Consider the following 23,473-nt stretch of genomic DNA (forward strand, 5'->3'; position numbering starts at 1 on the left):
CTTAGAGTTATTCTTGCCTTTACCAGGGCAAAGAGATTCAGACAGGTCTGTACCTAGGGATGGTCTGTAATTGGGCCCAAGTAGTTGCTGACTGCTGCATGCTAGTTATAAAACACAACAGCAGGGCGTGGTGGCACATGCCTGTGATGCCAGCACTCTGGAAAGTTGCAGCAGGAGGATTCAAGTTGGAGCTCAGCCTGGGCAATTCAGACCTTGGCTGGGGATGCAGTTCAATGTGATGTACCTGGCTTCAATCCACAAACAAAAAACAGCAAAGATGAGAAAATGAGAGCTCCTATTTCCTACGCATTTACAGAGTGGCAGGTCCCATGCTAGTACCTTTAGATAGATGGTTTTGTATGATCCCTGTAGTACCTGTGGAGTGTGTTAATAGGCTGATTATCTTCACAAAAGATACTGAGGTTTCGAAAAATTAAGTAACTAGTAGGAAGTCCAAGTGCTAGGATTTGAGCTCAGATCTATTTGTCTGCAAAGCTGGCCAACTGCTAGATGAGTCCACTACAGATTGCTCTGGATTTCAGTGGCTTTGAGTTCTTTCCTAGGAGGCTGGCTCAAGTGCTTCAGTCACTATAGCTGAGCCCTTCCTCTCTGCTTCACTGGGAAGACATTGCTTTCATTTCACCCCCAGCTTTGTCATCATTTCCAGTCCAACCAATATTTGTTGAAGGAATGCCTTCCACATGCTAGGTACCTCTGGATTGGCATAGCCGTACATGGAACAGTCACAGGTAGACATGGTCGCCCAAGGCCTTGCAGCCACAGAGTAAAACTGAGACAACGACTTTTACTAGTGTAATATTGATGCTCAGCACACCTTGCTCTCAGGTTCGCCTTGTGGATAGAAGATGAAGATAAAGCAGATCTTGCCTTTTTAAGAACTTGCAGTCTTAATAGCTTAGGTACCAATGACCCCAAATCACCATGCTAGGTGAAAGATGTCCGAGTCATGTTCCAAGTTTATGTCTCTTTGGTCCTTAGTTTTTCATATGTTCCCTTCCACCAAGCCAGAAACTACATCTCTTCTGGCCCAGGAGGTAGGCCAGCTGCCTCGGGCAGCACATGCGCACTCGGACGCAGTGGCTGCCCGGCTGTGTGGGTCGCCAGGTCGTCCAGAAGGAACCTTCCGCCCGCCTCGGAGAAGCCTTCGGCCGACCTGGGGACACTAGGTGTCAGGAGATATGTAAAGTCTGGAAAAGGGCAAGGACAGCCGCAGGCGAGCGCTCGAGGGTGAATCCTGCGGAGACACCTGTGGGAACCCAGGGCGCTGAGTAGCCGAGCCTGCCGACTTCACCGGAGGCAGCCTGAGGAGGGCGCGTGTCTGACTCTGGACGCGCTGGGTGAGGGTGTGGCTCCAGGTGGGGCACCCTGTGGGCTCTAAGGGTTCTGCGGAGGTCTAGCAGGACGAGGGCCTGAGAAGGAGCGACCAGAGCGCGCCAACTGCTGAGCGATCGGGAAGGTCCGCCCACCCGCGCCAGGCCCACTCCTCATTGGCGCCTCCTCCTCGGACTGGCTGCCCCTGGATCAAATGACGGCGCTTCGGCTCTACTTCCGGTATGACAAGCCAGGAGAACACCAGGCGAGCTAGTGTCTCGGCAGCCCAGGAGCCACGGTGAGCTCGGGGAGGCGCTGGGGCGGGCAGGATGCGTCCGAAGGAGGAGGGGCCTGCACCGCAGGAAAACCCGAGGGGACTAGTGGGAGGGGCGAGGGCTTGGGGCCTGTGGGGCGGGGCCACCCTCTGGGGCGGGTGGGAGGGCCCTGCGACAGAAGAGGCCAGGGCCGGGTGGGCAAGGTCTGGGGCGTGGTCATTGTGTGGGCGGGGTCTTGGGCATGGGGATCTTGCGTGGGCGGGGTTGTGATGGGCGGGGCCTGGCGTCGCAACCCGAGCTCCTTTCCACCTGTAGCATGAGGCACCGGACTCTGGCCTGCAGCCCAGGCCTCTGGGCCTCTATCCCGTGTCCACGCGCGGAGCTGAGCCTGGACCTGGTTTTAGCTTCTGGACAGTCCTTCCGGTGAGTGGCTGTGCCCGGGAGGTCCCTCCCCTGCTCTGTGCTGCTGGCCAGGGTACAAAGGAATGGTGGGGGTGACAAGTGAGAGTGTACCTCAGGATTCAGTAAAGGAAATAAGCTCTGCTTTATCAAGTGAAGGTAGTAAGTCTGCAGCGTTGTGAGGACCAGGCTCCAAAATCGGTGCAAAGGGTATCACCGTTACTTGGTAATTAGTAAGTGAGCTTTGTGAAGGAGGCATCTGAGGGACAAGAGGGACCCAAACAGTGAAGGAAAGGTAGCAGTACAAAGGCCATCTAAACCTGGACACAGGTGGAGGGAGCAGAGCCCTGCACACTGGACCGGCGTGCTGGCAGGCCAGGTGTGGACACTGACCCAGACGGAGGAGCAGCTGCACTGTACTGTGTACCGCGGGGACAAGGGCTGGCTAGGTAGGCCCACGCTGGAGGAGCTGGTGGCCGTGCGCAAGTACTTCCAGCTGGATGTCAGCCTGGTCCAGCTGTACAGCCACTGGGGTGCAGTGGACTCCCACTTCCAGAAGGTGGCTGGGAAATTCCAAGGTGAGGATAAGGCCCGGGCAGAGGTTGGGGTGCTTGTGCATTGGTTATTTGTGACTCTGTAACATGAGTCTTCTGTCCACTTCATAGGATTTTATGAGGAATAAAGGAGCTGAGAATAGTGCCTGGCACATTGTTGTTGTTATATTACCTCATCCATTATGAGGTGATGGAGCCTAATCTTGGTGGTGTGGCCTGGGGCAGGTGATTTTATTCATTTTGTAAAGATATAAGAGCTTCCAGTATGTGACTGGTGATACAGCAGGGGACAAAATGGACAGAAACCTCTGCCCTAGTGGTACTTACATTGTGACTTTATCAGTGAAATGAGATAGTAATCCAGACCTCATAAGGTGAACGAGGAATGAGTGGTCTGGCATTGCTTTCTGTAGCAGTGCTGTCCCTCATTTTCCTGGGATCTCCCTCTGGTGTCCAGGGGTGCGACTACTGCGCCAGGACCCCATCGAATGCCTTTTCTCCTTCATCTGTTCCTCCAACAACAACATCGCCCGAATCACCGGCATGGTGGAGCGGCTCTGCCAGGCCCTTGGCCCTCAGCTTGTCCAGCTTGATGGTGTCACCTACCATGGCTTTCCCAGCCTGCAAGCCCTGGCTGGTGAGTAGGTAGAGCCCTTCTCCCAAGCTCTGTTATTTTGCCTGGTTACCATCTCACACCTTCCCCAACACTGCCCCATCCAGAACCACCCTGCCTGGTCTGATCTGCCCATCACACCTCGCCCGTGTGTCTCAAGTGTCAGTTCCTAACTATACTGTGCTTTTTTTTGGTACTGAGGATCAAACTCGGGTCCTTGCATTTGAGAGGCAAGCGGCAGAACCACTGAGCTAAATTCCCAGCCCTATACTGTGCTTTTTGCCAGAGCTCCAATGCCTCATCAGAGAAATATCTGTACACTGTTCAGTAGTTTGAGGGTTGGCACGTGTGCTCCAGAGACAGACTACATTCCAGCTCTGTCCCTGGTTCACACTATTTAGCCTCGGGCTGGGGATTTACCTCAGTGGTTCCAGTGCCTGCCTGGAAAGCTCAAGGTTCCGAGTTCGATCCCCGATCCCCAGTACCAAAAAAAAAAAAAAATGCATGCACATTATTTAGCCTCTCCATGCTTCTGTGACTATATCTGAAAAATGAGGTAATAACAGCACCTACTTGCCAGAGTTGTCATGAGGTGGAATGAAGGGAGACACATCCTGCACCAAGCAGAGTCCTAGGCACACAGGAAGTATGTGAAAAATTCAAGCTTCTGTCACTACAGTGAATCAGTTTTGCACCCAAAACACATGCATGCTGTGCACAGCAACACTGTTTCACGTGAGGCAAGAAAATTAGCTGGCAGCTATAAGAACCAAGCAGAGCAAAGTGCTTGGGGGACTGCACAGCAAGGAGATAACCCACCTCAAAAAAAAAAGACATTTTTGGGCTGAGTGTGGTGGTGTATGTCTATAATCCCAGCCCAAGAGGCCAAGGCAAGAGGGTCACAGAGTTGGAGGCCAGTATGAGCTACATAGTCTAAAGCCCTCCTGGACTACACAGTGAGACCTTGTCTCAAAAAAAGAGAGAGAAAGACATTTTTTGGTGTTTAGAAGCCTGGTCTTTAGCTCTTGGCTTAGTAGTTATAAGACCTCACAGAATTCATTCACCACTGCAACCTTGTTTGTAGAGTGGGAATAACAGTGTTTTGGTTTTTTGTTTTGGGGGTGGGTTTTGGCAATACTGGGGATTGAACCCGGGGCCTTTGCACTGAGCTACATCCCCAACCCTTTTTCCTCTTTTGGTACAGGGAATCGAACTCGGGACCTTGTGCTTTTGAGGCAGGTGGCGGCACCACTAAGCTAAATCCCAGCCCTCTTGAATTTTTTGAGACAGGATCTCATTAGTTGCCCAGGATGGGCTCAAACTTGCAATCTTCCTGCCTCAGGCTCTCAGAGTGCTTGTATCACAGGTGTGTGCCACTACACTCAGCTAACAGTTTTCATCGGGAAGGAAGTTGGGGGGGATAGAACAGTGGAGTGTAATAAATTATAGGCATTGGGGTCCCAGCGTAAGACTCCCATCTCCACTGTACCCTTTTTTTTTTTTTGGTACCAGGGATCAAACTCGAGACCTTGCACTTGCGAGGCAGGCAGCAGAACCACTGAGCTAAATCCCCGGTCCTACCCTTTCTTGATTAACTCACCTCTTCTAAGGTCTCATTTTCTCTGTAAATGGGAAAGCAGCAGTGCTGTCATCCAGGTCCTTGAGAAAAAACAGGATAATGTGCCTAAGTGCTTTGCCAGCACTTGATAATAGAAGATGTTGTTGTTATTATTTTTTTAAGGTTATGGGTATGAGCAATCTTGAGAAAAGTTAAAGAACTTGCCAGGTGTGATGGTGCACACCTGAGATCCCAGCACTCAGGAGGATGAGGCAGGAACCATGAGTTCAAGGCCAGCCAGCCTGGGGTACATAGTGAGAGCCCCCCCCCACCAAGCCAGGCCTTCCTTAGCCCTTTGCTTTGTCATACAAGTGCCCCCAGTCCCCTAGAGGGCTGTGGCACTTAGGGCAAGCATGCCTGTGGGGTAGGGGCTCACACACTGCCTGAGCCCTACTCTCCATCCCTCTCTCAATAGGGCCAGAGGTGGAGGCTCTCCTCAGGAAGTTGGGCCTGGGCTACCGTGGCCGATACGTGAGTGCCAGCGCCCGAGCCATCCTGGAAGAATGGGGTGGGCTAGCCTGGCTGCAGCAACTGCGAGAGGTCCCCTACGAGGAGGCCCACAAGGCCCTCTGCACCTTGCCTGGGGTGGGAGCCAAGGTGAGCCCCAAGAAGGCAGGCATGAGAGCGGGCGGAGGCCTAAGGATACAAACATGTTCTGAGAGAAGAGTGAAGAAAGAACATAAAGTCATTTCCCTTTGAGTGAATTTTTAATGAAGTTTTAGAAAGGCATTATGTAGGTGTGTTATATATGCTGCTATCTCTATGCAGCAGTTTCCAAAAGGAATGGCAGCAAAGTTAACAGTGGCTACCTTTGGGGAGAAAAACTTTTCATTTTCTTCTTTTCTTGAAATTATATGTCCTTACAGGTTAACTAGCAATAGGATGATTAGAAATTTGGAATTGGTCTTTTTCTTCTTTATACTTCTCTGTAGCTTAAAAAATTAATTTTCATTTAAAGAGTTTTTTAATGGGCTCTGGATGCGGGCCTAACATTAAATCTTGGTACTGTCTATTCCCAGCAGTGTGACTTGGGTCAAGTCACTTCACATTTCAGGGCCTCAGTTTTCTCGTCTGCTCCCCCAGATTATGAGACCTGGGCCTACATTGGGGCACGTTCAGTAACAGCTCTTCTTAGAGGATCTTTAGAGTAATTAATAGGCGATGTATATTGCTTGAGAACAGACCAGTAGTAACCTCAGAGTAAAGAAGGAATGGCTGGCTTTGGGTCCTGCCATCTCCTCACAATGCCCACTCTTCTCTTCAAGGTGGCTGACTGCATCTGCCTAATGGCCCTAGACAAACCACAGGCTGTGCCAGTGGACATCCACGTGTGGCAGATCGCGAAGCGTGACTACAGCTGGCACCCCAGCACGTCTCGGGCCAAAGGCCCAAGTCCCCAAGCCAACAAGGAACTGGGTGAGGAGGGGGATGCTAGGCACTGGACAGAGACGTGGATGGGGTGCAGTGGGGCTGATTAATGTAGCCTCCTTGCTTCTGATTTAGGAAACTTCTTCCGATGCCTGTGGGGACCTTATGCTGGCTGGGCCCAAGCAGTGAGTGCACCCAGGTTTCCCCTGGTCTTGAGCCCAGACCCCATAAGGTTCTTCTCCAGCCCTGACCTATGGACTCTCCCACTCCCACCACTGTCCCAGTGAGCCTAAGGGACTCTCCAGCCTCCCCCAGCCTAGCCTTGTGGCCTCTTCCACCTCCCCATACTGTCACCAGCTCAAACAACCCTGACCCCAGTACACCCTCCTCCCTACAGACTCCTTATGCCCCTCCCACAGGTGCTGTTCTGTGCTGACCTACGCCAGCCCCACCATGCTCCAGAGCCACCAGCAAAGCTCAGAAAACAGTCCACAGAGCCAGAAGTATAGGAGGGGCCCTGAACAAAGAGACTCCCTAAATAACTTCCTGTCACCCACTACTCCTCTCCCCAGCCCCACTTATATTGGGAGGATCCCTACAATTACCTCAGGGGCCAGGCACCTCCAAATCAACCAGTGGGTTTGCACAAGGTGGGGTGGGGAGTTTCTGGGGAGGCAGAACTATCTGTGGTTTTATCTTCTCTTTATTACAAGAAGGGACAATAAAATAGAAACATTTGTATGGAAAATGCGGTGAGGAGTTGGGGGTGGGTGGGTATGGGCCAGGGTAGCTCCCCAGTTCAAGGAGGGATGGGAAGGGAGCAAGCTGCCCCCAAGCCTCCCCCAGGAAGGAAACCCTGACACTAGACCAGGGCCTAGAGCTGGGGTGGTAGCGTGGGCAACAGCTCTGGGCCTGGCTCCACACAGCAGTCTCGACAGCAGTAGCCAGCCACCGGCCCTGCAGCAGAGAGAGAACAGAGCTGGCTGCAGGCTGCCCACCTCTCTTGCCTGGGTGTCTTCACAGACCACCCTCCACAGAACCCAGTTCTCACCCCCAGCTGTGGGCGTCAGCAGCTCCCCGGGGCTCACTGGCTGCCCCTGCCCCTCCTGGCTGGTGCCCAGCTGCAGCTTCCGCATGTGCCGCACCACAGCTGTGGCATTGAAGGCTTGCTGTGGGGACAGGGGAGAAGGGCTTCTGAGAAAGGGGAAGCTCAAAGGGACGGGGAGCATGGTTCTGTTCTCTTTATCTTTCATTCCTTTTATTCGGGGGTTATGTAGTGACACCTCTAAAACCCCCAAAACCTCTACAAGGCTCTGTTAAGTTAAATTCAGTCACATACTTACATACCCACACACAGATATGTATAATATGTACATATACAGACACAACTACAATTCATATTCATAGGTGATAGCAAACACTGCACAGCATTATGTGTCAGGCACTGTACTAAGCACTTTGCATGGCAATTCATTTAATCCTCACAAAACTCTGAGCTAAGCACTACTACTATTAATTTCAAAGGAGGAAACTTAGCTGCAGAAATGTTGAATACTTACCTGCGTGTATGTGTGAGCATGTGTGTATCATTTTCTATTCCGTTTATGCCTGCGAGGTCAAATTCACCATATCCAAAACTAAAGTCATCCCCTCCAGACATGTTTCTGCCCCTTGGAAAACCATCCCAAGTGATGGTCCTACTGCCCACTCTGCCCCAATCAGGTTGGTCCAGCCATCAATGTCTCTACTCCCTCAGCATCCATTCCGCCATCACTTCTTGTGATTCTGCTTCTAAAGGACTCCCGTTCTCAGCCCGTTGTCTATCCTGTTCCACTGCCTTGGCTCAGGCCTTCAGCATCTCCTGCCTGCGTCTCTGCCACAGCCCTCATGGGGTGTCCCGCGTTTCACCCTGTGCCAGTCTCTGCATTCCTGAAAGCCCCTTCTGAAGGGCGAATTCCTGCTTTATATCCTTTTAGGGACTCCTCAGCACCCTCCACATCAACTTGGGGCTGTACTGTGGCTTTCGAGGCCCTGAGCCACCTGGCCTGACCTGGCTTCTCCAGCCTGGGCTGCTGCTGCTCAGTGTCCTTGCGCCTCTACCCAGCCAGACTTATCACCAGCACTTCCTGAGTGACCACACTGTCGCTTGCCCTTGAACTTTGCACTCCTGTTCCCTCTGCCTAATTCCTACTCAGATGACAGGTCTGTCCCATAGGCTGAATCAGATGCCTCCTGAAGAACAGTCTTCTCCATTTAGACTTGAAGGTCAGGGACACTCTGGAATTGAGTGTCAAGGGGCAATGAATGAATGAATGAATGAACAAGTCAGGTCCTTCAGAAAGCATCCCTGACTATTTACTTCTGCCCAGCTTGGTGCTGGGTGCTGTAGGCTGAGCCTGGATGGGGGCGAGGAGAAGCCCTATGGAGGCTGGGACCCAGGACTAAAGCCACAGCTCACCTTCCACTTGCTCTTGGCAAAGTTCTTCTTGATTTGTTCACTCACGGACTGGTGGATGTTCTTATCGAGAGCCGTATCTCCTGCTATCCTGAGGAGTTTGTGCAGGGCGCCTGTGAGGGCAGAGGCTGGCCTGGGGCCAGGCCACTCCCCAGCCCACAGCATTCAGGGGCTCTCACCATGGGTGCTGCAAGGCCTGCTCACAGGTGAACCTCTTCTCTGGATCCTTCTCCATCAAGTGCCGGATGAAATCTTTGGCTAAACCCCCAAGATAAAAGCAAGGACACACAGCATGGTGGTGCTTGTGCACACCCCCAGAATAGCACCTACTCCCACAGGACAGTACTCACTACACATAGCAAGACAGAGGCCAGATCTGTCCATGCAGCACCCCATCCTCTCTCAATGGCCCCCATGCCCACCCTGCCTTGCAACCTTCTCTTTTCCCTCTTAAGCACATTCAAGAAGACTACTCAATGTATTTACACTTGATGCCTTCACAGGATTGCCTCTGAGTAGGGGACACAAATGGAGGGATGAAAATGTTCATGGTGGTGTTTTGGGCATTAGGAAGTCAGTAGGGGGCATATTTTCAAAAATACTATGTTTGAAGACTGACTGAATACCTACACACTTCTCAGACTGGGGCCACGCAGATGGGAGTCTGATCTGAGCTCACTGTCTGGGGCTGGGGAATCAGACAGAAGGAGGGCAGTGGGGAGATACCAGAGCAGATAAGGAAGGCACCACAAACAGGGCCCAAGAGAAGAAGGCAAATCCCAAAATACCAGAGTCAGAGATGTCGTCCCAGTAAGGAGAGTCAAACTCGTACTCGGCCTTCAAAATCTGTTCAAAGAGTTTGGCATCATTCTCGTCATAGAAGGGGGGGTAACCGCAGAGCCTGGGCAGGAGAAACTGGTCCTCATTTCCACTTCAGCAGCACCCTGGGCTCTAGGCTGGAGCTCGGGCAGTCCCAGGAGTGAGGCTGGACCCACAGGAAGAAGTTCCTCCTTTGCGGAAGCTGCCCCTGCCTGTCCAACTACACTGGCTACCCACCCCCCATACTGGGGATTTAATCCAGGGACTTTGCACTGAGCTACATCCTCAGTCCTTTTTGTAGTTTTTTTTTCTTTTTTTCTTTTCTTTTTTTTTTTTTTTTTTTTTTTAGGAAAAGGGTCTAAGTTGCTTAATTGCTCAGGTTGGGCTTGCATTTGTGATTCTGCTGTGATTACAGGCAGATGCCACCATGCACGGCTTACCCTGGTCTTTTTGTTCCTTGATATTGCCACCACTTTGCCATCCTTGGGGGCCTCTGCACTTGCTCCTCCGTCTGCCTAAACCTTTCTTCCCCCAAACTTCAAATGTGTGACTATTCACTTCATTCAAGGTGCCACTCAAATGTCACCTCCACAGAGAGCCCTTCCTAACCTTATCTGAAATGGCATCCATCCCCTTCTCCCTACTCCTACTTCATTTTTCTTCACAGCATTTTTTTTTACCAGTTGACAGTACTTTATAGATCTATCTACTTTTTAATTTTCTCTCTTCCCTACTACAGTGTCAGCTCCTCAGGGCAGGCACATGGTCTGGCTCGTTCTCTACTAAGTCCTCAGTGCTTGGCACAGCGCCTGAAACATAGTATCTATTGAATGAAGTGACATTAGTAATTAATAGGCAGATATAACTATGGATGGAAGGGGAAGAGATGGAGGAAGAGAGGGACATGGGGAGGAAACTGTGGAGCCACAGCCTACAGTGCCCATGCCCCCACTTACAGGATGTAGGCAATGACCCCAATGGACCAGCAGTCCACAGCCTTGCTGTAGGGTTTCTGAGCCAGGACCTCAGGGGCTATGAAGGAAAGGGGACAGGGTGGTGGTAAATTTCCACCCTGAAGCTCCTGGTTCCTCCCCTGCCCATAGCCTTAGCCCAGGGCACTCCGCACCCACGTAACCTGGGGTCCCACAGGCTGTGGAGAGCACACTGCTTGGATCTTCCATCTTAGAGAGGCCAAAGTCAGAAATCATGATCTTTGAGTCTTCATCCAGGCTGTAGTAAAGCAGATTCTCTGGCTGGGAAGAGGGTAGGCAAGGGAAGTAACAGGGCTGGCCAGGGCCCCAGAGCCTTCTGCTCCCAAAGCTTGCAGGGGTAACAGCCACTAGGCAGCCAGACGGCTTCCATCTCGGCTGAAGGCAGAAGGAACTCAAGGAAGTTCTCAGGACAGGGGCCAAGGGGAGGTGGGAGGAAGTTTTCTGTAACCCTAGAGGAACCCTTTTGAATATCTCTGTGTGGCAGCGCTGGTGAGTGGCTGATTGGCTTCATCCTCACCACATTCCCCGCCAGCCAGTCTGAACAAGCCCATTTTACAGGTGAGGACAGCTGTGGCTGGAGAGGCAAAGTGACTTGCTCCAGTCAGCTAGGGAGGAGCAGGGCCAGGGTTCAAACCCAGAGCTGGTCACCTTCTGGACCAGGCTGAGACTGCCATGTATGTGCCCCATCACTGTGTCTAAGGAGCAGATCTCAGGCCTTCTCCCTTATGTTTTGCTGTCCTGACCAAGTTCTCTACAGAGGGCAAGTGGGACTTTTATGATCAGAAAAGGATACAGCACATTACCCAGATAAAATGACAGTACAATTCCCTGCCAGTGTCTGATCTGAAGTGGGAAGAAACGGTTTAGGATCACAAGGTACATTTTGCAGGTGAAAAGCCATGGCTGGGGTGGGTGGGTGAGAGGTCCCCAAGGCAGCAGTGAGGGGTTTGTAGAGGCCCTACCCCGGGTGCCCCAGCACACTGTATCCTGAAAGCCCCACCTTGAGATCCCTGTGTACGATGCCCAGGTCATGCAGGTACTTGACAGCGTCCAGCACCTGGAAGATGAGGCGGCTGGCATCCCGCTCTGTGTAGAAGCCTTTTTCCACAATGCGGTCGAACAGCTCCCCACCTGACACCCTGCAGCGGGGGACAGACATGTGGCTGAGGGAGTGGAGGCAGCAGGGAAGGTGGGAGAGGAGTGGCAGCATCACTCACAGCTGCATGATAAGGTAGAGGTGGCAGCCACTCTCATAGATGTCATCCAGGGCTACAATGTTGGGGTGCTTGATCCTGAAAGGAGAAAGAAGGACAGATCAGCCACCGCCCCAATGCCTGCACACCTGGCAGGACAAACCAAGGATCCAGCTCCACCAGGAAAAGCGGATTAACACAATTTATTATCATTTCTTGGAAAGCAAAGAGTAAAGCAGCAAACTCCTATAAAGCAGCAAAACTTCTATAACATGCTACATGTGCAGGCCTTTTCATGTCATAGCCCTGGTGGACAGGGGGCTCCTAAAGCCTTCTGTGTTACACACTCATCAGCCTCCCCCACCAAAGGTCAGCTTCACATCCAGAGACTGTCACCACTGTTCCCACAGTGTGTGTGTGGAGTAAGTGTGCAGGAGCGCTTGGTGAGCTGAATGTAAGCTTTGCTGAGTTTTGTCATCTATAAAATGCAGCCAGTGACAGGACTTCCTTCACAGAGCAGGGGTGAGGGTTGCGCGGGGTCACACAGGTTGGGGGGGGCTACCCTAGCATACAGTAAATACTCAATGGATGGACCAGTGATGGTGATTGATCTTGGGGAGGGAGACATGGCTCGGCCACAGGTCCTGTGTGACTCTGGGCCAGTCTCTGGCCCTCTCTGGGCCTCATTCTCCCAGTTTCACTTCCTGATAGTAGAAATTATCATTTCTCTCCTGCCCAGGGTAGTTGGGAAGCTCAGGGGAGAGACCTGAAGTGAAGGTTCTCTACACGCTTTCCAGTGTAATCAAGAGGTTGCAGTCAAGGTCAGCAGGGTCAGTAGACTCACAGCTTTCAGCCTGCGGAGCAGCTTGAACATGTGGGTGGAACTTGAAGTCAATCTAGAGATGGCAGTAGCTGAGGTAAGTGGGTTCAAGCAATGACTGAGGGCTGGCCTTGGGACCTGACTGAGCAGATTAACCTTCTGGAAATAAATCCTGGCACATAAGTTGAATCTGCCTTGTTAGCTGTTATGCCAGCCACTTAAAATAAAGGACCTCTAATTATTCCCCCATACTCCTGCCAAGTGAAAGGTCTTACCCCTATTTTATAAATGAGACTTTGAGGCTCAGAAAGTTTAAATGGTTTGTACAAAGCAGGGGAAGGGGAAGGGTAGGAGGGGTCAAGCAAGGGCCATCTGGGGCCAGACTTGCTGTGGCTCACGCACTTGTGTAGGACAGCGATCTCATTCTCCATGCTGCCTTCTTTGCCCTCCAAGGCCTTCTTGGCAATGCATTTGATGGCCACAAGCTTCTGAGTCCTCTTATCTTCTGCCAGGATAACCTCTGAGAAGGCCCCCCTTCAGGGAAGAGGGTTCAGGAGGTGAGGACTGAGTCCAGCACCCCTCAGCCTCCCTCAAATGCTGCTCCACCCCTGTGGATTCTGTTAATACCTCTGGACTAGGAAGTGTGATGAGCCTTCTCTAAGCACTTATCTAACCCTTGCTCCAGACGTGGCCATGTGACCCAGGCTGACCAAACACAGTCTGTTCCCTGGCCATGATCACTGGTCATGTGACACAAGCCCAGCTACTGGCACTGTGAGAATGCGGTGCCCTCTTTTGTGAAGTTGTAGGATGTAAGCTTGAAGCAGATGGTAGTCATTTTTGTCACCACTGTGGGAAAGCCTACTTGAGACTGGAGCCAACACAAAGGAAATGAGACCTGAAAATAGCTGAAGACCATTTCTTGCCATCATGTGGGCCCTGAGTCCAACCAGGCCTAACATCTACCCAGAGCTTTTAGATCATATGTGTGGTTGATTCATCCTTTTCCTGCTAAAGCCAATCTGGGTCACAGCTAATTTAATATCTTTTAGAACTCTGAAGAACCATCATCATCATCTGGGAACTTCTTAGAAATGTAGAATCTCGGTTCGCACACTAGACTTCCTAAATCAAAATCTACATTTTACCAAGGTCCTCAAGTGGTTAGTATGTTCGCTGAAGTTTAGGAAGGAGTTTAAACCAGGTTTCTAGAAAGCAGCAAATATTTCATTTACACTAAGTTTCATTGATTAAGGAGAATTCACTTGGCTTTTCTTTCTACATCTGTTTGCTTTCCCTGGGGGATATGAAGTCATAAATAAGCCAGGTTAAGGTTTATCCCTGTAATCTCAGCTACCAGGGAGGCTGAGGCAAGAAGGGCTGCGAGTTCAAGGCCAGCCTGGGCAATTTAGCAAGACTTGGGCTCAAAATTTTAAAATATATGGGCCGGGTATTTAGCTCAGTGGTTCTGCCATCTGCCTCCCAAGTGGAAGAACCCAAGTTTGATCCCCAGTACCAAAAACTAGTAATAAAAATTTTAGGGGCTGGGGATTTAGCTCAGTGGTTCCACTGCCTGCCTTGCAAGCACAAGGTCTTGAGTTCAATCCCCGGTACCAAAAAAAAAATCTTAGTAGTAGAGTGCTTGCTTAGCATGTGTGAGGACCTGGGTTCAGTTTCCACCACACACACACACACACACACACACACACAAAATGTGAGGGCCGGGGATTTAGCTCGGTGGTTCTAGCACCTGCCTTGCAAGCGCAAGGTCCCTGGTACCAAAAAAAAAAAAAATGTGATAAAAGCATTCCATGTGGTGACAGTTTGATTATCAGAGATTAGGGATAAGTGCAGTCACCTCAGCCCTCTCCAATCTACCCTCCATACTGGCCACAGTGATAATCTGGAACTGCAGACCTGCCCTAAGTCTTAAATGGCTTCTGATAGCAGGGGGTGGTGCTGCACATAGTCACAGCATGAGGGAGGCTGAGGCAGGAAGATTGCTGGAAGTTTAAGGCCAGCCTGGGCTACATATCAAGACCCTGTCTCAAAAAAAAAAAAAAAAAAGGCTTCCTGTGACCCATGGGATAAAATGCAGCCTTCTTAGTCTGGCTTTCAAAACCCTGCATGCTTTCACACTCTGTCCCGCTTCATCTCCAGCCTTGTCCTCTCCTCCTCCAGCCTCTGATTTTAAGCTGTATCAGGCTTTTTACCTTTCTGCACATGCCACCTCTGACCCTTCACTTAAACAGTAAGTCCCTGACCTACGAACTTTTACAGGTGTACTGTGTAAGACTGTCAGCTTAGGAACAAATCTGACTTATGAACAGTTTCCCAGAATGGAACTTGTTCGTAAATTGGGGACTTATTATACTTTCCCTTCTGCCTGAATGCCCCTCTTCCTCTCTGAACATGTACGCCTCCTCGTCCTTTAGTCCCCAGTTCTAATGCCCACTTCTCTAGGCAGAAGCCACAGCTGTTTCTGGGCTCTGCATGGCTCTCATTCCCAAGCTCAGCTGGAGTACCACACGCACTCATCATTTTCTGTGGTTCTGCTTCCCTGTGCATCTAGGGTCAACTTGATGGGCAGAGACCAGGTATTAGTTGTCTCTGGGTCCCCAGCACCAAGGACAGAGCTATGTCCTGCCTTAGTTTCCAAACCTAGGCCAGGAAACCCAGCTTTTACCAACGAGCTAGACAAGTGGCCCTTCATCCCCTGCTACTTCCTTCTCTTCATTAGGAACATTTGACCGTTCAAAAGGAGCCCCTGTCCCAACCACTGCCAGCCAGAAATGAAAAGATGCGGCTAGTCTGGGCTGTGGAAAGGCCAACATAGGCCTCGGCTGTAGGAAACAGGAAGTGTTGATCAACTGACCAGAGGAAGCACCACCCAGACCCAGCCTTCCCCAGCTCTCCAGGCCCGGAGGGAGGCCTTTCCCAATTCCACCAGATACAGAGCCCCATCCCACCCACCCTGAGACTCACGTGCCCAGAACATCTCGGAAGTCATAAATGTCCCTAATGTCCTCTGCCTGCTTCCAGCTGGGGCCTTCCACGGCCCCCAGCATGGCCCACTGCTCCCTGGCCACAGCCAGGGCTCCTGGAGGGAAATGGAGGGAGGAAATTCAGCTAGGCCCAGCCTTCTCTCTGGGAATTTACTGTATGCCCTGTTCATTTTTGCAACCTGTACCTACCCACCCCTTGATCCATTCATTTGACAAAATCATTTAATAGTCATTCATTCACCAGTCATGTGCTCATTCAAGAATATTCCTTCTGCAAATTCTTATGCCTAGAGAAAAAATTTTCATGATGGCAACATAATTTTTTACTCAATGAAGTCATGTGTTTCTTTATTCACATTTGCATCCCAGTTTTTCCCTCTCCAAATCCAGACAGCCAGGGAAACCCTGACCTCTGAGAGGACAGCAGATAACACCCCAGAGCAGCATGTAGGGGTACAAGTCCCTAGAGGATGCCATGTGCCTGGGACCAATAAGGTCCCAGCCTCATCCTGGGAACTGCTGGGGTGTCTCCTCTCCCCCTCCTCCTCCCTACCCTGGCCTCTCAGAAATCAGGTTTCCAGCAGTCTGGACTTCCAGCAGTATCTCAGCCACGTTTTAAAATAGCTCCTTCTCACTGCTGCCATGGCAACAACAGCCACAGCTGGAGCTCCCTAGGTCTCTTCCTCTAGACTCCCCCTCTGGGTCCTGGAAGCTGAGAAATGGTCCCACCCAGTCTTCCCTCCTCCCTTCATCTCACCCCGATCCTGCCTGGACTTCCCTGCTCTGAGGCCTTTGCTCATTTTGTAGGAGAAATTTCTCTCCCTATTTATCAGATGGGGAATGGGGAGACTGAGGTCAGAGGTGGGCAGGGCCTGAGTGACACCACAGGTGCCCAAATGATACCAGCTGGGATCCCAGCCAAGCTTGCTGAGGGCAGAGGCCATGGAGCTGTCCTCAGCTGGTCTTTCCAGCATGAAGCTAGACTGGGGCCCATTCGGACAACACATCCTCTCAGTCCCATGCAGGGCCACAAAAGGCAAAGCAAAACAAGGCCCAGCATGCTGTGTGGCCTCAGGGAGTCTATCTTTCTCTGTCCTCTGCCTGGAGGGGTCCAGAGTGAGAGTCCTCCTTCAATGGGACTCTGCTCCAGGGGCACAAACTTGAGAAAAGAAACTTTTTGACAACCTCTGGCAGCAGTCTTAAGCCCACCAAGAGCCCCAGCAAATACGCCCCTGGCATTTCTACATACATCCTGCACCAGAAAGCCACGCTAAGCCTGTCCACACCCCAAACACAGACACCTGTCTCCAGGACCTGTTTTGTACCCAGACACCGAATCATCTGCTTTTATGTGCACACCCAGATGTCCACACACATGTCCACACACTCCTCAGATACCCTAACCCTGACACCTGCCTGCCAGCCAGTGTCCCTCATTCGGACTTTTTTTTAAAGACAAGGTCTGGCTATGTTGTTCGGGCTGGCCTTGAGCTCACTATGTAGCCCAGGCTGGCCCCAAATTCTCGGAAATCCTCCTGCCTCAGCCTCTTAAGTGCTGGGATTACAGGCATGAGCCACCACACCTGTCATCCTCATTCAGACTCTTACACTCCAAAGCATACATCCCAGCCAGGAGCCGAGGCCAAGGCAATAGGATCACAAATTTGAGGCCAGGCTTAAGACTTTGTCTCAAAAAATGAAAAAAGACAAAACACACATCAACACATGCCTGGACAAAATGATAGGTGCTCATCGCTGTATACCAGATATCGGCTTCATGCGCACCTTCCAGCCCCCAGCTCCTCTCTCTCACAACTAGAAACTCCTCCTGTCCTCCAAACCAAATCTCAGCTTCTTACCCAACTTCAAACACACTCAGTACACAACCGACACCCTTCCCCCACCACCACCCGCATCCCCATGGGTCCCTTTGGGGATCGCAGCCTGCACCCGGCCCCCACGCCTGTGCTGAGACCAGAACAGGCTGGCACCCCAGATTCCCAGACCCTGGCCCTGCAGGACCCCGGGGCAGCTCCCCCCGCCCGTACCTGCGGAGCCGTCTGGGTGGGTGGAGGGAAGGGCCTAGCCCCGGCCCCGGCCCCAGGGTATCTGTGCCCGCCACCCAGCCCCAGGCCTGCGAACCTGCAGTGCCCTCGCAGGGCTGAGCGAGGCCGAGCTGCTGGGGGGACTGCCGCCGCCGCCGCCTCCTCCTCCGCCTCCTCCTGCTCGGGACTCCAGGCTCTGCGCCGCTCTCTGATGTCAGCGGGGAGGAGTCTGGGCTGGGTGGGCAGGGCGCGTCGGGGCGGCCCCCAGCTGAATGCTGTCCTGCCGCAGGCTCTGCAGGACCCTCTTCAGTGCGGACAGTTGAGTTCTCGGGAGGTGAAGGCTTGGAGGTCAGCAGCTGGTCAGAAGAGAGGCAGAATTCGAACTCGCATCTGGGATCCCAGAGGCCGGCCAGTTTCTCCTGTCGCCTCCGCAGTTCTGAGACTCACACTGTTCCTGGGAGCTTGCTGTCCTCCTCCTCCCCACTCTCCCCGGCCCAGAGATTGGGCGCTTAGAGAGGCCCAGACTGGTGGGTAACGGGTGCAGGAAATGGACAGGGCCAGACCAGGCAGTGAGGGAAGTCGAGGGCCAGTGGTCAACTGAGGCCTGGGTCCGCGGAGACTCCGACCCAAGCCTGTCCCCCGCGGGGGTGTGGCACCCAGAGGGAAGGCGAGAGGGGAGGGGGAGTTAAATCTGGATCCCCGAGGAAAGAGGCCAAAGAGGACCGACGAGCCACGTGACTGGACCAGTTCCAGGGCCTGGGCAAGGTCAGTTCGTGCACGCGGCCCTCAGAGTCCTCGGGAATAAGTTCTGTGCAGGCCACGAGGAAGGGATTGAGGAACTGGAGGTGGCATTGCCTCCACCACCCCCTCAGCGTTCTCCTCCTGGACTCCTGCACTTCCCAAAGGGAGCAAGAGACCATGGTGCTTAGGGCCTCCCTCCCTCGTAGTCGTGGGAGGTCAGTTTATTCTGCCTCTTCACAGAGGAGTGGGAAAGCTGCTGAGGTTCCTCCAAGGGCTCTGAGTCTGATCTGACTCATGCTTTACTAATGCCTGGTTTCTTTACCCGGAATACGGGGATATCAGTGCCTCAGGATTCTCTAGAGAATTTATGAGGTAACAGATGTGAAGTGCTTAGAACACAGTCCAAAACATGAGAGCTAGATTCAGTGTATACTGGGGCTCCAAGAAAGGGGACCATGGAGTTGTTTCCCTCTCACAGATCTCAGTATATTAGACACCCCCCACCCCACCCCCCGCCCATGGGAAACACTGCTGCCCAGGGCTGAGTCCTAAAGCACCCACACTGGGCTGGGGTTCTGCATCACAGATTTCTGTTTACCTGTGACAATGTCCTTGGGTGACACTGGGGCCTCTTTCTGCAGGGGACTTGTATAGCTGTTATCCTCTTGTTTTACATCTTGCCTGCTTCTAACTTTTCCTTTTTTTTTTTTGGTACCGGGGATCGAACTCTGGTCCTTGTGCTTGCGCAGCAGGCGGTGAAAATGCTGAACTAAATCCCCGGCCCAATGAAGTTTTTTTTTTTTTTTGGTGCCAGGGATTGAACTTGGGTCCTTACGCTTATGCAGCAGGCAGTGAAACCACTGAGCTAAATCCCCGACCCTACTTTTAACTTTTCTGAGGACACTTATACTTCCTCTCTTTCTTATTTATTTATTTATTTATTTATTTATTTATTTATTTATTTATTGTGGTACCAGGGCTTGAACTCAGGACCTTGCACTTGCAAGGCAGGCACGGTGCCACTGAGCTAAATCCCTGGCCCTCTTTTTTATTATTGATATATATTTTTCAGTACCAGGAATCGAACTCAGGACCTTGCACTTGCCAGGCAGGCACAGGCCACTGAGCTAAATCCCTGGCCCTCTCTCTTTTTTCAGAACACATTCTGTCTTCTCTTAAAAATATTTCTATGAGGGCCGGGTATTTAGCTCAGTGGTTTCACTCCCTGCTGCGAAAGTGCAAGGACCCGAGTTTGATCCCAGTACCAAAAAATATATATATATTTCTATAAAACAAGTAACGTCATTGCTGTTGGAAATTACATAATTTGTTATTTGTTTGAAGGGGCTTCAATGTGTAGTCCAGGTTGGCCTTGAACTCAAGATCTTCCTGCCTGAGCTTCCTCAGTTCTGAGATCACAGGTGTTTGCCACCTGTGCCACAACACATCCATCCAACACATCCCACTCAGAGAAGACCAGGGTTAATTTAACACTGTTTCGCAAATCCAGAGTATGTCGGATGCACACACATAGTTACAGGTCCTCTTGCAGCCCCTACTTCCAAATAATAAAAGGGGATGATCTTGTCCTCTCCTTGGTTCTCAAAAAGATGGTAAAATAATTGAGGTAGCTACAATTCTTGATGGAAAATAAGCCATTGGAGGAGTAGTTTTATAAAATTAGAGAAAACGGAAGAAATCACATAGACAAAAAAAAGAAAGGTTTATTTATAAAACACAAGGAAGGGCCAGGGATTTAGCTCAGTGGTGCCGCCACCTGCCTTGCAAGTGCAAGGTCCTGAGTTTGATCCCTGGTACCAAAATAAATAAATAAATAAAACATAAGGAAAAATTATTTATGGCTGGAGATGTACCTCATTGGTAGTGTTTGCCTAAACAAAAAAGAAATTCTGAAAAATTCAGGCATGATGGCATGTACCTGTTGTCCCAGTACTTGGGAGGCTGAGGCTAGAGGACCAGCTGACCCAAGAGGTGGAGGCCAACCTAGGGAATGTAAGAAGACTCTATCTTTAAAAAACAAAATAAGGGCCAGGATGCCCACCTCGAAAGCAGAACGTACCCAAAACAATCCCCAGTACCCAAAACAAATAAACCAAGAAAACATCACTTTTTCTGTTGCTGAAAAAGAAAAAAAAAGTCAAACCCTACCCTATTCTAAAATCATAGCCATCAGTGAAAGGCAAACTTCAGATCTTCAGACTGGGGAAATGTTTAACAGATGATGGATCCTTTTATTATATAAACACATAAAATTCATAACAGACTAAGAACCCCCAAAATGGTCAAAGGATACCAAATGAAACACAATAAACTTGGGACATTTTCTATCTCACTAGTAACAAAAAAATACAAATCAAAAAAAGAGCTTATTAGTAGCCTTTCAAATTTGAAGTTTAAAATATTGGTAATACCAAAGGCTTGTATGAGTAACTCCTGATTTCTAGTGGAAATGACTTGCTAAAGACCTCTGTTAAAGGCTTAATGTCCAGGCTTTTTCATCCAAGAATTCCTTTTCTAGGAATCAATTTGGAGAAACATTCCTAAGTTAGGACAAAGCTATTTCCCATATGTTCCAGGCTCCAGATGTAGGGCTCCCTGCTGCCTCATGGTACCTACCCCTACTTTCTTACTCTATCAGGAGTAGCACCCTTTAGGAGGGTCGAAGTTCCTCCAATATTTACAGATCTCACTGATTTTTTTTTTTTTTTGGCACTAGGGATCGAACTCAGGTCCTTGCACTTACGGGGCAGGCGGCGGAACCACTAAGCTAAACCCCCAGCTCTCACTGATTTTTATTGGGCAACACAGGCCTGTTCTTCGGCAATGATTCTTGTGCCTTCCCTCTGATCACCCCCTATGATCCCCCCCTACATGCCTATACTGTTATTTTGTCATTGATAGTGCTGGCAGGCCTGGAGGAAAATGTGTAGAATTGGACTTTGAAGTTTAACATCTGGGTTCATCACCAGCTATCTATCTGACCTGACCCTTCCCCTTCTGGAATACCAATTTCCTCATCTGTAAAATATGTGAAATATGCCCGGTATAGTGGCACACACATATAATCCCAGCACTTGGGAGGCTGAGACAAGAAGATCACTTTGAGGTTGAGGCCAGCCTTGGCTACATGGTAAGTTCAAGTCCAGCCTGAACTGTATAATGAGATCCTGTCCCCTCCCCCCAAAAATAGGGTTGTTGGCAGGAGCAAATGAGTTAATTCATGTAAAGTGCTTGGTACCATCCTAGTTGAATCCTTTGCAGAGTCACCCTCCCAGAACTGTGTTTTAACAATATGCTCTGAGCTTTCTTCCAAAGTTGTGATAAGAAATCCCAACAACAACAACAAAATCATTCTATCAAACAATCTCCATTTGCATTTTTTGTTTTGTTTTGTTTAAATTTTATTTTATTTTATCCCTTTCCCCCTTTTGTGGGGGTGGGGTGGGGTGGGGGTACTGGGAATCGAACTCAGAACCTTGCGCTTGTGAGGCAACCATTGAGCTAAATCCCCGGCCCCTCCCCCTTGTTTTTTGTTTCTTGAGACATGATCTTTTTTTTTTTTTTTTGAGACAGGATCTTGCTATGCAGTTCAGGCTGGCCTTTTACTCACTATGTAGCCCAGGCTGGCCTCAAACTCAGCAATCCTCCTGTCTCAACTTCCCAAGTGCTAGGATCAGAGGCATGCACTACCACACCTTGCACAATCACTATTTGCTGTCAAACTTAGGAAAAATATTTTCGATATATGACTCCAGTTCCCGAATGAGAAATTACTGAATTTCTTTTTTCCAGGAAAACTGGGAGATACTTTTTCCTCTAATATCAAACATTCTTGCCCAAAGGAAATAAGAGTGCTAGGCAGACCAGGCATGGTGCACATGCCTATAATCCTAGTTCTTGGGAGGCTGAGGCAGGAGGATCAATGTGAGGCCAGCCTGGAATACATAGTGAGTTCAAGGCCAGCCTAAGCTACATAGGGAGACCCTGTCTCAAAAAGAAAAGAAAAAAAATAAAACAAAACCCACAAACAAAAAAACAAACAAAAAGAGTGGTGGGCAGGCAGGATTGTTCTAAGGCCAATTTATTTTCTTTATTTTCTTTCCTTTTTGCTGTGGATTCCAAGAAGTGTAGCACTACAACTAGTGCTTAATGAGAGCAGCTCCATTAAACCTAATGAGCTTTGTGTTTTATGAGAGTCATTGTACATATCTTTGATATATGCTATCTTAAATCTTTCTGAGATGAAAGGGAAAGAAGGAAAAACAAGGTATGGTTTGAAAGAAATGCTTGACCTGCCATGTGCCCACTTTATCAGATAGCTAGGATATAGATTTGATTTCTCTAACAGACACCTAAAATAATAGAGACTTGAATAAAATGGAAGTGTATAACAGTCCCAGCCATAAACAGTCCCAGGGTTGGGGCTGGGGATTTAGCTCAGTGGTTTCCCTGCCTGCTGCACAGCACAAGGACCTGAGTTCAATCCCTGGTTCCAAAAAAAAAAAAAAAAAGTCCCAGGGTAAGAGCAACCCTGGCTGCTGCCTGTCTTGTTGCTCAGCTGTTGCTCTGGTGGAGTCTTAAAACACTTTTCAAGGAGGTCCATCCTATCCCAGGGCACAGCCTCTGGGACCCATGGCCTTGTCATTACACAAATCTTTTCCTCCACCACCCACATATCACTGGTCAAAACTCACATGATCACACCTAACTGTGAGGGAAGCTGATACATTCAATCTTCCAGGGGCATAGGACTACCATTACTCAAAAGGCAGTGGAACATCCACCACAATGCCACCTCCACTGTTGTTCTTTATACACGCTTGTGCTCCCAGGACCCAATGTCCCTCTTGCCCTCTCTGATCATGCTAGCTTCCTTGCTGCTATCAGAGCACAGCTCCATGTTGACTCAGAGTGCTAGTATGGCACTGCCCAGTTCACAATCCACCCTGGCTCCCCATAACCCAGGAAAGTGATTCTCAAACCTTAATGTGGACCAGGAATCAGCTGGAGGACATGTTTTCTTATTTTTTTTGCACAGCATTTCTCTACGTGGCCCGTGCTGTCCTGAAACTCCTGGGCTCAGGCTCAGGGCTCAGGCACTCTTCCTGCCCCAGGTGGTCATTCAGTAGGCCTGGGGCCTGAGGACCAGCATTTTTTCACATCTCGGGTAAGGTAGCACTGCTGGTCCGGCACATTTTGAGAACCACTGACTTGGAGAATAAA

General features: G+C 50.2%; 2 protein-coding genes across 12 annotated transcripts in view; one reads left to right on the forward strand and one right to left on the reverse strand.

Annotated features, from left to right (window-relative positions):
* The window catches only part of Camk1 (calcium/calmodulin dependent protein kinase I), a 25,503-nt gene extending 7,351 nt beyond the window's left edge, over positions 1–18,152 (reverse strand). The window contains exons 1-13 of one of the 10 annotated variants that reach the window (XR_015453407.1): positions 17,586–17,826; positions 15,424–15,538; positions 12,841–12,972; positions 11,643–11,717; positions 11,426–11,564; positions 10,560–10,686; positions 10,390–10,465; positions 9,403–9,515; positions 8,794–8,872; positions 8,618–8,705; positions 7,211–7,328; positions 4,774–4,832; positions 340–3,804 (exon numbers count right to left, since the gene is read on the reverse strand). Coding sequence is in view for 8 of the 10 variants with exons in the window: in XM_021260237.2 (XP_021115896.1) it covers positions 7,034–7,116; positions 7,211–7,328; positions 8,618–8,705; positions 8,794–8,872; positions 9,403–9,515; positions 10,390–10,465; positions 10,560–10,686; positions 11,426–11,564; positions 11,643–11,717; positions 12,841–12,972; positions 15,424–15,506 (1,113 nt within the window). In the remaining 2 variants the exon portion in view is untranslated. Of the gene's footprint in view, position 1; positions 3,805–4,773; positions 4,833–6,844; positions 7,117–7,210; positions 7,329–8,617; positions 8,706–8,793; positions 8,873–9,402; positions 9,516–10,389; positions 10,466–10,559; positions 10,687–11,425; positions 11,718–12,840; positions 12,973–15,423; positions 15,539–17,491; positions 17,845–17,935 lie in introns of those variants that run through there. The other 9 variants (XR_015453406.1, XM_087216932.1, XM_021260237.2 and 6 more) reach the window with 9 other exon arrangements.
* On the forward strand, positions 1,473–6,907 carry Ogg1 (8-oxoguanine DNA glycosylase). Of its 2 annotated transcripts, XM_087216962.1 has the most exons (8): positions 1,473–1,630; positions 1,923–2,030; positions 2,337–2,584; positions 3,018–3,197; positions 5,207–5,388; positions 6,057–6,207; positions 6,295–6,344; positions 6,579–6,907. In XM_087216962.1, the coding sequence occupies exons 1-8, from the start codon at positions 1,575–1,577 to the stop codon at positions 6,666–6,668; spliced, it is 1,065 nt and encodes a 354-aa protein (XP_087073088.1). In that variant the 5' UTR covers positions 1,473–1,574; the 3' UTR covers positions 6,669–6,907. The 2 variants fall into 2 exon arrangements, with proteins under 2 accessions (XP_087073088.1, XP_004835352.1); XM_004835295.4 differs by having other exon boundaries at positions 6,295–6,674.
* Positions 18,153–23,473: the final 5,321 nt, after the last annotated feature.

The sequence above is a fragment of the Heterocephalus glaber genome, unplaced genomic scaffold, assembly GCF_053883595.1.
Source record: "Heterocephalus glaber isolate CG9 unplaced genomic scaffold, H.glaber_assembly_v1.0 deba00000122, whole genome shotgun sequence".
Lineage (NCBI taxonomy): Eukaryota > Metazoa > Chordata > Mammalia > Rodentia > Bathyergidae > Heterocephalus > Heterocephalus glaber.

Coding starts and splice junctions, on each gene's coding strand:
- Ogg1 (XM_004835295.4), top strand. CDS start 1,575: ATGACAAGCCAGGAGAACACCAGGCGAGCTAGTGTCTCGGCAGCCCAG. Junction 2,031..2,336: donor GCTTCTGGACAGTCCTTCCG/GTGAGTGGCTGT, acceptor ACCTGGACACAG/GTGGAGGGAGCAGAGCCCTG. Junction 3,198..5,206: donor CAGCCTGCAAGCCCTGGCTG/GTGAGTAGGTAG, acceptor CTCTCTCAATAG/GGCCAGAGGTGGAGGCTCTC.